This window comes from Halichondria panicea, chromosome 4 (genome assembly GCF_963675165.1).
Source record: "Halichondria panicea chromosome 4, odHalPani1.1, whole genome shotgun sequence".
Taxonomy (NCBI): domain Eukaryota; kingdom Metazoa; phylum Porifera; class Demospongiae; order Suberitida; family Halichondriidae; genus Halichondria; species Halichondria panicea.
Genome location: NC_087380.1, coordinates 6,232,908 through 6,249,290, shown reverse-complemented (window position 1 = coordinate 6,249,290; position 16,383 = coordinate 6,232,908). Strand labels below are relative to the sequence as shown.

Genomic DNA, 16,383 nt, shown 5'->3' with positions numbered 1-16,383 from the left:
CACATGCATGCTTGAGCTTAATCAGTTATAGACATTTTCTTAATACAATCTTTATTGCGTCATCGTGGATCCACCCCAAATACGTAATGTATCTGTAGCTTATTTCATTTCAAAAAATTGAACAAAAGTTGATAATACTCAGAATGGTAATAATAATTATGCTGACGAACACACTACAGTGATAATATAATTTATTATGACTACATGTACGTACGAGCAGACACTGGCTGGCCTCTAACACTACTAGTACTGAAGTTTAATTTCCTCTCTAAAAGTGTATCATGATCTAGCTAGATAACTGCTGTTCAGCTCAGCCTGGAAGTAAACAATATCGACCGAGGTCTTCCATCAGGGTTGTGATCACCGAGTCTGTCCATGGGTTGAAGTTGGATGGTGTCCATGCTTTTGTCCACTTGGTTGAGGTCTATGGTCACAAAGATACGCATCTTTAGCCTCTACTAAGGTATGTCTCTATAATGGGGATCTGGAAACAATGAGCATGAGTCAGTAGCATATTTTTAACAGCTACGTACTCTACATGCATGCATGTATATACTCACTACATACGTCACGGTATTCTATATACTGCAAGTACCAAACACTCGTAAAAAAGTGAGAAAGTATGGGTACGATTGACTAGCCTCATTCCCGACCCGACTTTTTTCTATTACAACTTTTTTCGCTAGGTCGAAAATACCTACCTCCTTCCGTTCGTTAAAATCGGCTTGGTATAACGAGGCTAGGTTGGCACCAACACCAAAAAGGACACTTTTTGTGATTGAATCTCTGAGCATGAATATTTTACTTGCAAATGAAGCGATCATTTATTTACCTGGCATGCACCTTTGCCTGTAGTGTAAAAACGATTGATTGGTGTTGGTTGATATTAATAATGAAATGATTTGAGTGAATAGGTACAGTACTATTTCTCCTGTCTCTTGTCTCAGCCTGCCCCCCTACCCCTATAATGCAGGGACGTAATAAAATGTTAGCACCCTTCTAGAAACACCCCTGTTATTAATGTGTTTTATATCTCTTACCAAATCATGCCTAGAACATTACACGCTTGTTATCTTGACAATGTTACCTCAGCACTGCCAGTTCTTGTGGGCTTTGAGATTGCTTGCTAGTCACAGGGATAGATACGAGGGGGCCTTGTGAGGTTGGGCGGGATAGAATTGTGAACCGCCATCATCATTGACAGTATGCATGTACCTGTATGGTGTGATCTCGGCCCAGACGTCGACGCGACCTGATGATATATATACGTAAGGACAGTGCAATATTAATAAAGGTTGGGCCAAGCATGTATAGACTATAGTAGCTAGAGTGAGTACCCATAGCTAGCTAGCTATACACACATGACATACCATCATCATGCATGTCCAGTGTAGCTAGCTATACACACATGACATACCATCATCATGCATGTCCAGTGTAGCTAGCTGCACACGATTTTCATAGCTGAATTTCATTTCTTCTGTCGATTTGGAGGAGGGGCTTATAGTCTAAAAATAGCAGTAATTTTTTGATGTCATGTTGCTAAGACCGCATGCTTACAGATGCAGAATTGTGGTTTATACAACACGTCACCTTTTATCCTGGCCTGACAACGCAAAGAGAAAACCTGTCTTCTTGTGCGTACGTCCACTGTCAGCTCTGTGTGAACTAAAAGAGTCACTACATTCACGTGAAGAGTACCCTCAACAGAATATTCAATCTTGGAAACTCCGTTGATTGAGGACATTCATACACAATGGCTGAGATAAAAGCACCAGACCCCCAGTAAGTTATTCACTAGACACACACACACACACACACACTACACCTATAAAACACGCAGCAAACAGGAACACATGTGCAATAAACAAATAATGTCTGTTAAAAATAATGTTACATTTCTGTAATTAAAATCTAGAGACGAGTTGGCGACTGCCATTCTTCGCTCCAAGGCCAAGCCCAATCGTCTCCTCGTGGAGGAGGCAGTAAATGACGACAATTCTGTAGTGGCGTTGTCCCAGGAAAAAATGGACGAGCTCCAGCTATTCCGTGGAGACACCGTTCTCCTCAAGGGCAAAAGACGACGAGAGACTGTAAGTATACAGTTGTTGTATTCAGCTAATGTTCGTTAATAAGAATAAGGAGAAGTATAGTGCTGTACCTCACTCGAATCATGCCAATATCACCAGTAAAACAACCAACACCAACCTATCTTGTTTGCGTCCTTTCTGGTGTTTGAGCCAACCTGACTTTCCCACATTTCACCTAAGTCTTGTATTTATTAGTATGTGAGTGATAACCAGAGGTGTAATAGCAGTGTATACGTCATAGGGTACTGCTGTGTGTTGATGCGTACAGTATGTGGTACAAACTTAATTGAAAATGAAAACCATACTCAAACATTAAATCTTGTGAAGATATACTAGCTGTATTCCTCCCATGCCCACCTTAGTTATAAGGGAAATCCCCTTCTCTACCTCTCTACCTAATCAATGACGTGTGACCTAATGTTATGGCAGTGTTTTAAGTCATTGATGAAGAATTCCTCTGTAATCGATAAAAACTTTAACTCTGTTACATGTTCATATATAATTATACCCTACCCTGCTGTATGCTGTTGATGTTGTATGAATTCTGTTAGCTAATATTCTTCTAAATTCCTCTAGCCATTCATTAGTCAATAAGGGATTTCCCCTTACCCTGCTGTACAGGTGTGCATAGTGCTCTCTGATGACACTGTCAACAATGAGAAAATGCGTATGAACCGAGTTGTGAGGCAGAACCTGAGGGTGCGCCTCGGAGACATTGTCAGGTACACTGTGTGTGTGTGTGTGTCTAGGTAACCCACAGCATTGTGTGTTTGGCATTGAGCAGTATGCTTATAAAGGGCAGGCCAATAATTACAATCATGTACATTACTGTGTCAATCTGTGTGTTTACGCCCGACTTCTACATCAACTTTGATGCAGTGGTAGATTAATTTTCTGTGTGTACCTGGTTGATTGATCTCTCCCCTATCCAGTGTGACTGCATTCCCTGATGTCAAGTACGGGAAGAGGGTCCATGTTCTGCCCATTGACGACACTGTGGAGGGGATCACTGGGTGAGCTCCTCAATAATACACACATTATGGCTCTTTCTAAGAGCTTTATGAATACTTTAAACTGTTGGTACTGTATAATAACCTGTTGGTACCGTATAATGGTGCTATACGATATAATAATTGTACACTAGGCATGTCAAATTCAGTATACATGTACTTTGCATGCTAACATGTAGTCAAAACTAGATAGATATTGATATTACAATTATAAATTCACACCTGATAATTGAGTCTAATGGTAAGGATCACTAAATTTAAATACTCCATTTCCTGTTAGAATGGGTGTTGTACTCATGGTAGTGCTCTCCAATGTGTATGAGCAGCACTGGACCTCTCTCTGTCCTGTGCTGTGTGTGTGGAGTAGCTAGATCGAGGGAGTGTTCATTTTATAGCAGTGGGTCTCAATGTGGCCACACCGTGTCGGAGTGAACATACATTTTTGGTTTCTATTTGAGGTGTCATTTTAGAGTACAGATAAATGCCTTTCGCGTTTCTCGTATCTTTCTAGGGAGGGGACATCAAAACTGTACACATTGCTCTTGTTATACATGTGTGTATGTTTGGTGTTGGCCAGGACAATAACTTATATACATGTGCGTTGCCATTTCTTATCTTGTAGAAATCTGTTTGATGTATTCCTAAAGCCCTACTTCCTGGAGGCCTACCGTCCAGTACACAAAGGAGACATCTTCCTCGTTCGTGGAGGCATGAGAGCTGTAGAGTTTAAGGTACAAATGCTTGACAGTTACTGTATAGCGCGACATTTTCGAGGCACTTACATTTCGTGGATTGGCCTCTAAAAGCATTTCGTTGCACAATGTTCGCGGAATGACTGCTTACCGGAAGCCACGCCTTTAAATCTTTACACGTTATAACAGATAATTCTAATTAAAGAACAATTTTTGTGGACTTAATTTTCGTGTAGGATTGCTAACCTACGAAATTCGTGAAAATTAAGCCCCTCGAAAATTTCGCGCTATACGGTATTATTGTGGCTCCAGGGATGTGTCCACACTGATCGTGGTGGTTGGTATACACTAACCACCTCTGAGACAAAAATAGCTACTTTAATTAATAGTGGCAGATTTTGATGTTGCAGGGCTTACAGCCAGAATATGGTCTGTATTCGAGGCACTTATTTGCAGCTGAGGTGATCCTGTACCAGGAACAATGGAAAAGGGTCACTAAAGTAGAAAACTAGTTGCTTTTGTGCTGATCCTAGCCCCCAGACTTATCAGGAGCCATTATTTCTAAGACTCCAGGCTTCTTTACTGACTTTGAACTCACACGTTGGCTAGCTAGCTACATGCGGCCTTTATTTGAAGTACGTATTTACAACTGAAGTGATCCCGTACCAGGAACAATAAAAAGGGCCATTAAATAATTTATTTATGATTGTTTTTGTTGCTTCCTTAGCCCCAGAACATACCAAGCAGGAGCCATATTTTTAAGACTCCAGGTTTCTTTACTGAATTTGCTGTGTTACTTCTAGAATAACACTCCTTTGGTTGCTATGTCAACAGCCAAGGGTTAGCACTTCAGTGCTCTAGTTCAGATAGTATTCTTATCTGCAGTATGCTAGTAAAGTATCCATGATAATTATAGCTCTCTATGGTCACCTACCAAATTCTGTTCATTATCTACACTATTTGTAATTATGTGTTTCTGTTCACTTGAGTACTAATTTAGTTCTTGGTAATGGAGCGGATCTTGAATTTTCCTAGATTCCATAGACTAATATAGTAGCCTTTACCAATAGTCTTGGATTGGCCGCCATAGTTAGCGAGCTCGTACAAAGTCCAACTTCCTTCAACCACAACCACCGAAGAGATAGGTTCGTTGTCAGGAATATTATCCTGGGACGAATAAAGGACCATCATTCGTCCACGGTGGACACTTTTTTCGAAGAGACAGATTGCATCTGTTCCTTTTGGAGGGAAGGCACGACCCGATAGAATATTTTCACTCAAAGGTTTATCGCTGCCATAGTTTCCTGCAGTATCAAATCGGAAAGAATTACCTTCAAAGTTTTCTTTGTCATAGAACATATATGCGCATTTGCCAGTTATTTTAACTGTTTCAACTTTATTGGTGAACAAGTCGTTTTGAAATCGTGCGTTTTGTTGATAGACAATTAGCTCCTTGCCACTGTACTTCAGTCCATCAAAGAGTTGAGCTTCACAATCACAAACTCTGTTGAGGGAAACAAAAGTTGCATGAGTTCACTAGCCATGTTCTACGATTCAAAGTACTTACCTAGTTTGTCTCTTTTCTCGAGTTGCTGCTACCCCGGTGAACACCTTAGTGCTCTTCTGCACCAGTGGATCAGCTCTCACGAATCCAGTCTCCACAAGGAGGACACCGATGAGAGTCGCAACAAAGAACTTGACCGCCATTGCTGATGAGATTATGATGTTTTTTATGATAATTACTCTATTCTTGCTTCTCCTTTTATACTATCCATGATCTAGGTTATACATGTTAGTAGCAAGAGCCAGATGTTCTAGTATGAGACCACTAATTACTCACTACCGTGAAAATAGTTCATATAGTATGTCACTGACAGGCACCTGATGCCTCGGTGGAGGCACCAAAACTATACGACATGAAGCTACAAATCAATTATCGACCATGACTGTTGCTAAAAAGGTTCAAAGTCCATACAAATGGGTGCATGAAACAATTGCAGCTAGCGTTCTAGTGCAGAGCTAACTACATGTAAGTAGAGTAGCAACGCTCCATGGACAAGTTTTGCTACGCACTGTTCTGCAATGGCATTCCAAGTAGCTATATCGAGAACAAAGCATTATTTTGCAAATCCATAGATTGCGATCCAAGAAAAAGACTAGAACCCTATAGAAACTCTTGCTTGCACTTTGAGCAGCTGTAGCAGTGTACACAGACAGACATACAAACACACTACCGTATACCTCGCTTGCGTGCGCATGTGCACACCAAGGAAAATATCTTTTTTATAAGTCAATATTATCCATCTTTTTCACGTTAATTTTATTCTATAATTGAAAATCATGACGTGTTACCGCCCACTAAAGACGTACTGATTGGTACTGCCAACATTGTGACAAGAGCCACGGAATTAGTGCAATAGTGACCAGATGTTCCCTCTCCCAAATGTTGGCGCTCGTGAGACTGCAACATGCCAGATATTCATTCAAGTATAGTTATCGTAGCAGCATGCGCGATACCCACTAATTACTACAACGCCAATATTCTGGAAGTTTGCAGAGTGACAAAATCAATAATGGACTTGCTGTGTGGGCCACTAAATACTACTCTGTTCTGAAATGTTGCAGAGTGATATAATAATTAATTTACTGCGTGGGGCCACTGTGAAATGTGTCACTGTCAATGTTGCTTGACCACTCTAATGATAAAAGGATTCCAGTGTTATGAACTACTACAGTTTACACAAGAACACATAACCATGGCAACCATATATTGCTAAGTAATAGCAGGAGTGCATATAGCATGACACCGAGTGTTGTGTGCAATATATACAGGCACAAGCCTGAAGGCGTGCTGACTGTGCATTGCATACATGTGCAATATAAATTTTGTGGTTTTTATCACAATGACCCTTACCAAATTATCATTTAAGGCTGTGTAACAAAAACAAAACAAAAAGGTGAATTTTGTTAGAGGCTTGTTACCTTACACGTGATATAAATCATACAATGTACTGTAATAATTATATAATTATGACACCATTAGTCACAGCTGGCACTGTGAGTGTGGGTATTGCATGCTAACCAAGTGTTAATACACAGTACTTCAAGTGCTGTGTGTGTCTTATAAATCCTCCTCCCCCTGCCCTGCAGATAGTTGAGACTGACCCGAGCCCTCACTGCATTGTGGCCCCTGACACTGTGATCCACTGCGAGGGAGAGCCCATCAAGAGAGAAGATGAAGAGGAGTCGCTCAACGAGGTCGGATATGACGACATCGGTGGGTGCAGGAAGCAACTGGCTCAGATCAAAGAGGTGTGTGTGCATGTTGTACCGACACTAGTAGCTGTTGGTTAGTATGTACATATATGTTCTGAGTAGTTTCTTGGTGTATTAGTGGGATTGGAAACGAAGGTACCCTCGAGTAATATCCGCTTTACTCCATGGTTCATTCAAGGCTGTGTAACAAACCAAAGTTGCAGATGGCCTATTTCTACACACTTTCATGCATGTGCTTATTTTGTGCAACTCGTACCTATTGTAGTAGTTATATTCAGCACGCTTACACATACAAGACTATACAACATTATTATAAGTAACTTACTGGAATGTCTCTTTTTACTGGGTGTGGTCAGTCATTAGCAAGTACTACAACAGAATAGGCGGTGCAGCTCAAGCCATTAGCCTCTGATTACACTCAGCAAAAACATACGACGTTGCGTTGTCGGATAATTATTACTAAAGCTGCACTGTTGTACCTCCTCTGGCATCACAGTAGATCTATAATAATAATTGCACATCATAGACTGTACCAATGTGATGATGTCATTATTCTCCAACATTTTAGGGGGAAGGTTCACCCCTGTCCCCCCTCCCCCCTAAATGAAACCCTACCCTGCTGTATGAAACGCTAAAAGTGATGGGAAATGTATGTGTGTTTACATACAATGTGGTTTCAGCAGTTGTGCCGGTCAAGCCATAAGGTTATTACTATCTATTCAGTTTGGTGGTTTCACCATTTGTGTTTGATGCCATTAACACCACAAATCAATTGTCTTGTATTGATTTCTAAGTGAACATAATTATGACCTTCCACTCTGCTTGTACAGATGGTAGAGCTCCCCCTACGTCACCCCCAGCTCTTCAAGGCCATCGGTGTGAAGCCCCCTCGAGGTATCCTCCTGTATGGACCCCCTGGTACGGGTAAGACCCTCATCGCTAGGGCAGTGGCCAATGAGACAGGAGCTTTCTTCTTCCTTATCAACGGGCCTGAGATTATGAGCAAGATGGCCGGAGAGTCAGAGAGTAACCTCAGGAAAGGTGGGCTTACTACTAGAAAGGTTTTTGGAGCCTGTTTAAGGTTACAGTAAAGTCATGAATATTCATGATAATTTTTATGAAACTATACGTACCTAGTGTGCAATGTTGAGATTTTGTCTGTGTGTCTGTCATGTCTGTCATGGAGCGGCACGGTATTCGGTTTTTTTACTCGTGACCCTTTACCCAACTTTTACGTGAATTAATGCGCCATAGGCACAACTGGCTAGCTATACACAAAACTCAGACAAGACACAGATTCTTGAGGCCACAGGCAAGACACAGACACAGACGAGGCTACAACTGGCTAGCTACACTAAGCTCATAGACTCTTGAGGCCACAGGCACGCCTGCAGTAATTGTGTTGTCTTGTGATAATAAACCTGCTTGGTCCACAATCACATAAACTAATAACACAAACAAGACAAATAGATCATAAGGGGGCATTTCCAAACTGCTTTTGCATTTCTTAACGACATTAATATTTTGACCAATCCATATCCATGGCCATGTAGCTTAGTCTCGGCTATGGTATCAGAGTCACTAGTAAATAGAGCGGTGGAGCTGACTGATCACATGAAGGAAGTGTATAAAACATGGTGATTTTAGACAAACCCTTATCATTTATGAACTCAAACGCTTACGTTCGCCCCCGTATGATAACTATATTGGTGTATTATTCTGGTTGACAAGTATTAATATCTTCCGGTGAAAGCTCTGAGCAATCATCCTAGAAAGAACATGAACTAGTAGTACTTTTAGCTCTGTGAGCTCTGTGTTTTTGCTCTTATATGATGCTTCTTATCATTCTGGACGGTAGCTCGAAGCATTTTTTCTTTCCAGGTCAAGAAACTTTCACAAAATGTACTTCCAGCTCATTCTAGCTGCTCACAATCACTAGATCTAGCTCATGAATAATTAATGAGCAAACGGTAATAACCTTAAATCTTAGTGAGTCCACTTAAGTATTATTTGTGCATGATGTGTACAATAGACACTCGCTATTCTGGCCAAGCTGCAAGATGGCCGGATTAAAAAGAGTCTACTGTACATGTAGTGTAGGCTTTACTATCGTGGCAGTAAACACTATTTGCTGACGTATGTAAACAAAGTAAGCTATCCAAAACAACTGTGTCCTAATCATAAACACTATTGTTCCGTTGCTGACATTGTTTACATTGTTCTGTTGCTGACATTGTGTTTACATGTATGTAAACAAAGTAAGCTAAGGTGTGCACTCACTACTTGTCTAGAGCAAGCCCTGATCACACAAAACACAGTTATAATAATTATTATGTGTGGGTGCACTATACATTTGAACCTCTTTATTACATGTACAGGGAATTGTTGATGCATGAAGACTGTAGCTGTATAGTTTGGCATCATTACTAGTCTTAAATGGGTTTCTCATTACAGCTTTTGAGGAGGCTGAGAAGAATTCTCCTGCCATTATCTTCATTGATGAGTTGGATGCCATTGCTCCCAAGAGAGACAAGGTTTGTGCCGTTTATAGCCACTGCTATTCATGTGTACATGTAACACACTGTGTATTGTTGTTGCTTTCCTGCCTAAAAACACCGGAACTACTTCCTGATAGCTGAATGTAATTTTATACAATAACCATAACCAAGGGAATTGAAGATACATTTCCCTCATTAAAAAAAAAAAAGGTGATGATTATCATTATGTTTAGCTGTCAAGCATGCAAGTACAGTACTGTAAATGTAGGACTAATTTAACCTTTTAACCTTTTAAGCTAACAATAACAATAACATAACCAAGGGACTTGTAGATACATTTCCTCAATGAACTCTTGATTTCCCTCATTAAAGAAAAACAAGTGATGATTATCATTATGTTTAGCTGTCTGTACGTATGACTAATTTAACCCTTTTCTCCCACAGACCCATGGTGAGGTGGAGCGTCGTATTGTGTCCCAACTGTTAACCCTTATGGACGGGCTCAAGCAGCGTAGTCATGTGATCATCATGGCGGCCACCAACAGACCCAACAGCATCGACGGTGCTCTCAGGAGGTTCGGTCGCTTTGATCGAGAGGTGGATATTGGAATCCCTGACGCTACTGGTGAGTGGGTGGGTGGCTATGACATGTCCATGTGAAGCGCTATACTATGGGAACAGTTAACGAGCTGACACAAATTGAATCATATATAATTAAGAGTAATTTTCCAGACATAATTATTATAGTAGTCACTTTTATGTGATTTTGCTGCACCTGCATACACAGAGTTGCATAAGGTCAAGGAGTAATAATCGTAGTCATTCATGGTCATTAATTGTTATCTCATTTGGTCCCATACATTGTTACACATCTTCTTTGTCTGTGTAACTAAACACCATGTAGGTGGAGATATTGTATGAACATTGTAGTACATTGTCAGCAAGCTTGAGTTACCCCCCCCCCCCCCCACACACACACACACACGCAGGTCGCCTTGAGATCCTTCGTATCCACACCAAGAACATGAAGCTGGCCACTGATGTAGATCTGGAACAAGTGGCGGCTGAGACCCACGGCTATGTCGGCTCTGATGTTGCCTCTCTCTGCTCAGAGGCTGCCCTGCAACAGGTTAGAATTTGATGGACTCCATTCTTTATGATGCCTAAATGATGGCCATAAGTTCAAAGTCTATAATTAATTCTGAACAGTACTAAGTAGTAACACTCAGTGTGCTATGTGAAAAGGCTGCAATGGCATTCCAAGTAAGCAAAACTAGGTATAATTTGAGAACAAAGCATTATTTTGCAAATCTACAATTGACTTATAGAAGCCTTACTTGCACTTTATTGATCCCTGAGCAGCTGTAGCAGTCTACACACATACACAGACAGACAGATACACAAACACACTACCGTATACCTCGCTTGCGCATGCGCACACTGAGGCATAACTATCTTTGGTATTGCAGTGTACACAGTCTTTGGGATGGTGTGTGTGTGTGTGTGTCGTTGTCAATGGTAGAGTCTCATGTTTACATTCCATACATAACATTATTAATTTACTGAAATGTATGCTGCATATTTCTGCGTGGGATACCTTTTGTCACGTTACATTGTTCTCATGGCATATCAGGCTTATATGCATATAATATTATTTTGTACTGTCTTGTAATGTTTTTGTTATGTCGCACTTTGTATAAGCAGATATTCCATTTGCAAACAATTGGGGATTTTTGGCCTTTCTTATAATAATAGTATTATTATGCTTTGTCTGTGTTCTATAATTATTTGAAATCACCAATCTACGGTGACCGATAGGGGTCACCCGCCTCCGCTTGCCGCCAACTAATACCGCGAGCGCTCAATCGTTTGCTCGCTCGCGGTGACACTATTACCACGAGCGGTAAAGGTCCGCCGCTTCATTTAGCCGGGAGCAGTAAATGAGTGACCGCCTTCTTTTACCGCCCGCGGCGAGGTCCAAAAGTATCTGGTAAAGGTACATGTTTCTAATAAGAGCACACCCATGCAATGCATGTATTAATTGTTTCTAATAATTAAGAGCGCACACAGATTTCATCTCTATGGCATAGTACTCCAGGGCTTACAGATGAAATCCCTGTGCATAGTCTATGCTTTGTGAAGGGAGTTTGATCCTCTGGGATGTGTAATAATTAAAAAGCTGTCCACCTAGATGCTGCTAACACAAGGTGCGCTCTCATTAGAATTTCGAGATCTCTTTCGATTGTTACCGCTGGCGGCGAGGTTTTTGACCGTGGCGGTTCATGAAGGCGGCCACTCATTACCGCTCGCGGATAAATGATGTGGTCGCTCTTTACCGCTCACAGTATTTTTTAGGCGGGTAAAGGAAGGTACAGTAGAACCTCCATTATCCGGCCCTCCATTATCCGGAACCTCCATTATCCGGCTTGGCAGTTTTTTTTTATCAGATTAAATAATTCAGAAAATGGGCGTGTCTCTCAAATGCGCATGCGCGTTACAGCTGTTACCATGGAGACATACCTGCTTATCTTCTGCGCATGCGCAGACAACCATGTGGCACTGCTGTTTATCAATAAAGTGGGTGATCAAGGCGTGGTTTATCTATTCAATTATCCGGCATATTCACTTATCCGGCCTGCTTCTGGAACCAAGGTGTCCGGATAATCGAGGTTCTACTGTAACATTCATTTACCGCTTGCAGGTAAAAAAGGCGGCTACCGTTTACCGCGCGTGGCAAGTGCAGGCGGGTGACCCCTATCGGCCATCATACCAATCATTACAGCCCTCACTGTCATAACACTGCCCTCCCCTCTCTCAGATCCGTGAAAAGATGGACCTGATTGACCTGGAGGATGACACCATTGACGCTGAGGTCATGGACTCCCTCGCTGTCTCCATGGACAACTTTAGGGTAACATCACTCTCTCTAATTGTTACATGTACACGCTTTTTTGTATGATTGTTTCAATCCTCTATACAGTAGACCACAGCCTATATTGTTTAATAATTTTACCCGTATAATTTTTATGTGGTACATGTACGTGCTAGGAGTGCCTTTGTGTGGACTCCATTCTGACATGATTTTATAGTCTGTTTGTGAAGTAGAGTGTCTTGTTTCACGCTCACACTTGTTGTCTGTTCAGTTTGCGATGAACTCGACCAATCCTTCAGCCCTGCGTGAGACGGTGGTTGAGATACCCAATGTAACCTGGAATGATATCGGTGGATTGGACGAGGTCAAGAGGGAGCTACAAGAGTTGGTGCAGGTGAGCCGTGTGTGTGGTCATGTACGTTGTCTGTACGTTGTCTGTACGTTGTCTAGGTACAACAGTGTTAGAGCTAGATTAAATGTGGTACATATTTCAGTTTCTGTCAAAAACTATGTGATTTTCTTACTGGTAGGCTCATGAAGAGAACAGGGGCCATTGTTACATGTACATGTAGTTGAAACTGAGACTAAGCATGCATTTTCAATGACCCCTTCCCCCCCCATCCCTGCAGTACCCTGTTGAGCACCCTGAGAAATTCCTCCAGTTTGGTATGACCCCCTCTAAGGGTGTTTTGTTCTATGGTCCCCCAGGGTGTGGAAAGACTCTGCTGGCCAAGGCCATTGCCAATGAATGTCAGGCCAACTTTATCTCTATCAAGGTACGTGCACGTGTACATGTATGGTGATATTTTGGAAGCATGACTTAATTTCCTTTGGTACTTAGTATGTTAGCCCCTTGTGAAGTAGTATTATATGCACAATGCACTGCTGATTGTAGTCATGGTTAAATTTCCCTGGTATTTTTAATATTCACAGTAGTACAAGTTTCATGTTTATTGTTACTAACTTTCAGTCTAGAATAGTACAGTGGATTGCAGTGCACTTGCAACAACAGCCAAACAGCAAAACCACAATCAGATAAATTATTATGAATATCATTATCAGTTTTCTGGAGTTTACTTGAACTTTTCCAAGAGTACTGTACTACTTTATTACAGGTAGAAAGCATAGAGCCAACTGAAAGTAACCAATTTTCAGCAGACCCTCATTGAACCTCTCTAGGCATGCCCCCTCCCCCCCAAAGAACGTAATTTACATGCATGACATTTGTACACTGTATAGTCAGTCAAGCATTCTTGAAATGTATTTCATGCATTTCTAGTCTACTTAAGCTTTTCAAGAGTGCTATCATAAAGTATCCATTCTGTAGGTATCTATTAATAGGAGTGCCCTGAGAATATCTATTAATCGCATGGAGGTGTATGACTGAGCACCTTTTTAGGATTTAATCCCCTGGGCCCAGCTTGTAGATTCAATTTGCTCATACCTGTATATGTTTAGGAATAAGCAGATGTTCAATGAGATTCTTTCTGCTAATTGTAATAAAAATGCAAGCTGAGCTTAGAATTACTATTGGTAATGAAATTCATATCTGGTGGTTTTGCTGTTTGGGCAATTTTCTGTTGCAAGTGCACAGCAATCCACTGTACTCAATGCCACTAACCCCCTCCCCCCCCCCCCAGGGACCTGAACTGCTGACTATGTGGTTTGGGGAGAGTGAGGCTAATGTGAGGGATGTGTTTGACAAGGCCAGGGCAGCTGCTCCCTGCGTCCTCTTCTTTGATGAGCTTGACTCTATCGCCAAGTCCAGGGGAGGGAACGTTGGGGACGGAGGTAAGAGAGGATGGCATTATAATTATGGTGTGCATGTGTATGTTGTCAGTGTAGTGGAGAGATAGATACATGTTAAGGGTCACACTGACTTTGTTAATTGTATGTATGTAGAGTCTACTTATAACTATGCAGTTTGTAGGTGGATTTTGCGAAAGCAAGTACGTGTACAATAATTACATGTACATGTATGTCTACTAATTGATGATGTCATTATTCCACAAATATTTGAGGGAAAATTCACTGCCTCCCACTAGATAAAACCCTGATGTTTGTTTATCGTTTATTAGGGTTATAAAAGCCATGCATTTAGCTGGTCAGCAGTGGGGAATAACTGAGTTGACATTGCAAATGGCTTTGAAATCATAACAGTGTCCCCACACCCGCAACATATACACCCACCCATACAGGTGGTGCTGCCGACAGAGTGATCAACCAGATCCTGACAGAGATGGATGGAATGAGTAGCAAGAAAAATGTGTTCATCATTGGCGCTACGAATCGTCCCGACATTATTGACCCTGCCATTCTGAGACCAGGTAGACTGGACCAGCTGATCTATATCCCTCTACCTGATGAGGCTGTAAGTGTAGTTCTCTAGACTACCATGTTTGTACCCATTATTAGTCATGTGGGAGGTTGAGCAGCTGATGTACTCACCTGTCACCTGTGCATGTGGCACCTGTGCATGTGGTGTGTGATGAATACTCATTGTTGCACTTCACACAATAAATAACCGCTGGCATTGCTCTTCTAATTATATTCAAATGCACATGACTGTGCTTTATGCATTCCTTGCAGTCCAGGCTCTCTATCCTCAAAGCGACCACACGTAAATCACCTGTGGCTGAGGTGAGTTTTAATGCCAGCACAGCTGTCACCAACGCTGTCCTGATTTCCCAGTATATGTCCCCTTTCCACTTTTAAATGCCCTTAGTATAGGGATAGGGTAATGCACCATACGTCTGTACTTAAAGGTGTAGCCCCTTACAGTTATCCTTGCACTAGTTACACATATTGTTGTCTTCTCCACAGGATGTCGATATGGCTTACCTTTCAAAGATTACCAAAGGATTCAGTGGTGCTGATCTGACTGAAGTGTGCCAGAGGGTAAGTAAGCAGAGTCCATATTATGCTTATACCTTGAAATGTGCTTGAACCCTCTGATATCATGTGAACGCTGTCTCATTCAGCACTGCTGGCATCACATGTCCTATACTGTTACATGTAGTCTGGCTCAAACGTTGACAGTGCTAGCAGTCTGACTCTCCACCCACATTAATCATGTACTGTATTATCCCCAGGCTTGCAAGATGGCTATCAGGGAGTCCATTGAGGCTGAGATACGCAAAGAGAAGGAGTTCAGAGAAAACCCAGACATTGTGAGAACATTATTGAACATATCAATGGAACTGAATTTTGATAACGGACACCTTTGGGGAACAATGTTTTGGCCTTTATACAGAGGTGGCCTTTGTTAAGAGGTTGTTTTGTACACAAACTGTTCATTTGGGACCTGGGTGCCTGGCTGTTATATAGCAACTGGCCTTTATTGGAGGTGGTTGTTAACAGAGGTTCCACTATAATCACTAACTTAGGTATATGTAATTATGTATAATTATTTGTACACAGGATATGGAGGAGGATGAGAGTGTGCCTGAGATCAGGAAGGACCATTTTGAGGAGGCCATGAAGTTTGCCAGGAGGTCTGTCACTGACAACGACATCAGGAAGTACGAGATGTTTGCTCAAAAGCTGCAGACTAGCCGAGGCTTTGGCGGAAACTTTAGGTATTTTAATTGTCCACTCAAAAATGCGGAGAGATCAGATAGGCCAGTTCTGTGTAAACAGAATATCCCTGGTTGATAAGATATGGGTAGACTGTTGTCTTATGGTACCCTCCCCTCACTGCAGGTTCCCCCAGGCTCAAGCACCCCAAGGTGGGGCTGGAGGAGGATCAGGAGGGGTTCCTCAGATGGATGATGGCGAGGATGACCTGTACAATGCTTAGCTGAAGAACTTGCTGTGACCATGTTAGGGAAACCATTTAGCTTATTGGCATTATTATTATTACAGCGTGATTGCAGTATCTGATTTGTGTCTTGTTAATGTTGGACATAAAGAGACACTAGCTTGCTTGCTAATTATCAAAACTAT

The 16,383-nt window shown here is 41.7% G+C and overlaps 2 protein-coding genes and 1 long non-coding RNA gene across 4 annotated transcripts; 1 reads left to right on the top strand and 2 right to left on the bottom strand.

Annotated features, from left to right (window-relative positions):
* Positions 1-91: 91 nt before the first annotated feature.
* LOC135334669 (uncharacterized) lies at positions 92-1,565 on the bottom strand. Of its 2 annotated transcripts, XR_010394354.1 has the most exons (3): positions 1,418-1,546; positions 702-1,252; positions 92-484 (listed from the first exon to the last, which is right to left on the bottom strand). It is a non-coding gene; the product is annotated as an uncharacterized LOC135334669 (long non-coding RNA). The 2 variants fall into 2 exon arrangements; XR_010394353.1 differs by having other exon boundaries at positions 92-1,252; positions 1,418-1,565.
* A 28-nt stretch (positions 1,566-1,593) lies between these two features.
* LOC135334650 (transitional endoplasmic reticulum ATPase) lies at positions 1,594-16,379 on the top strand. The gene is made up of 20 exons (XM_064529921.1): positions 1,594-1,785; positions 1,919-2,093; positions 2,712-2,812; positions 3,023-3,103; positions 3,723-3,831; positions 6,943-7,104; positions 7,899-8,109; positions 9,523-9,602; positions 10,011-10,191; positions 10,556-10,695; positions 12,385-12,477; positions 12,710-12,832; positions 13,068-13,214; positions 14,079-14,229; positions 14,637-14,809; positions 15,028-15,078; positions 15,262-15,336; positions 15,531-15,608; positions 15,859-16,016; positions 16,141-16,379. Exons 1-20 carry the CDS (start codon positions 1,757-1,759, stop codon positions 16,235-16,237), a joined length of 2,415 nt encoding a protein of 804 aa, XP_064385991.1. The 5' UTR covers positions 1,594-1,756; the 3' UTR covers positions 16,238-16,379.
* LOC135334664 (gamma-crystallin D-like) lies at positions 4,678-5,579 on the bottom strand. The gene is made up of 2 exons (XM_064529938.1): positions 5,360-5,579; positions 4,678-5,296 (listed from the first exon to the last, which is right to left on the bottom strand). The coding sequence occupies exons 1-2, from the start codon at positions 5,497-5,499 to the stop codon at positions 4,789-4,791; spliced, it is 648 nt and encodes a 215-aa protein (XP_064386008.1). The 5' UTR covers positions 5,500-5,579; the 3' UTR covers positions 4,678-4,788.
* Positions 16,380-16,383: the final 4 nt, after the last annotated feature.

Coding starts and splice junctions, on each gene's coding strand:
- LOC135334664 (XM_064529938.1), bottom strand. CDS start 5,499: ATGGCGGTCAAGTTCTTTGTTGCGACTCTCATCGGTGTCCTCCTTGTG. Junction 5,297..5,359: donor CGAGAAAAGAGACAAACTAG/GTAAGTACTTTG, acceptor TTCCCTCAACAG/AGTTTGTGATTGTGAAGCTC.
- LOC135334650 (XM_064529921.1), top strand. CDS start 1,757: ATGGCTGAGATAAAAGCACCAGACCCCCA. Junction 12,478..12,709: donor TCTCCATGGACAACTTTAGG/GTAACATCACTC, acceptor TTGTCTGTTCAG/TTTGCGATGAACTCGACCAA. Junction 14,810..15,027: donor TCCCTCTACCTGATGAGGCT/GTAAGTGTAGTT, acceptor CATTCCTTGCAG/TCCAGGCTCTCTATCCTCAA.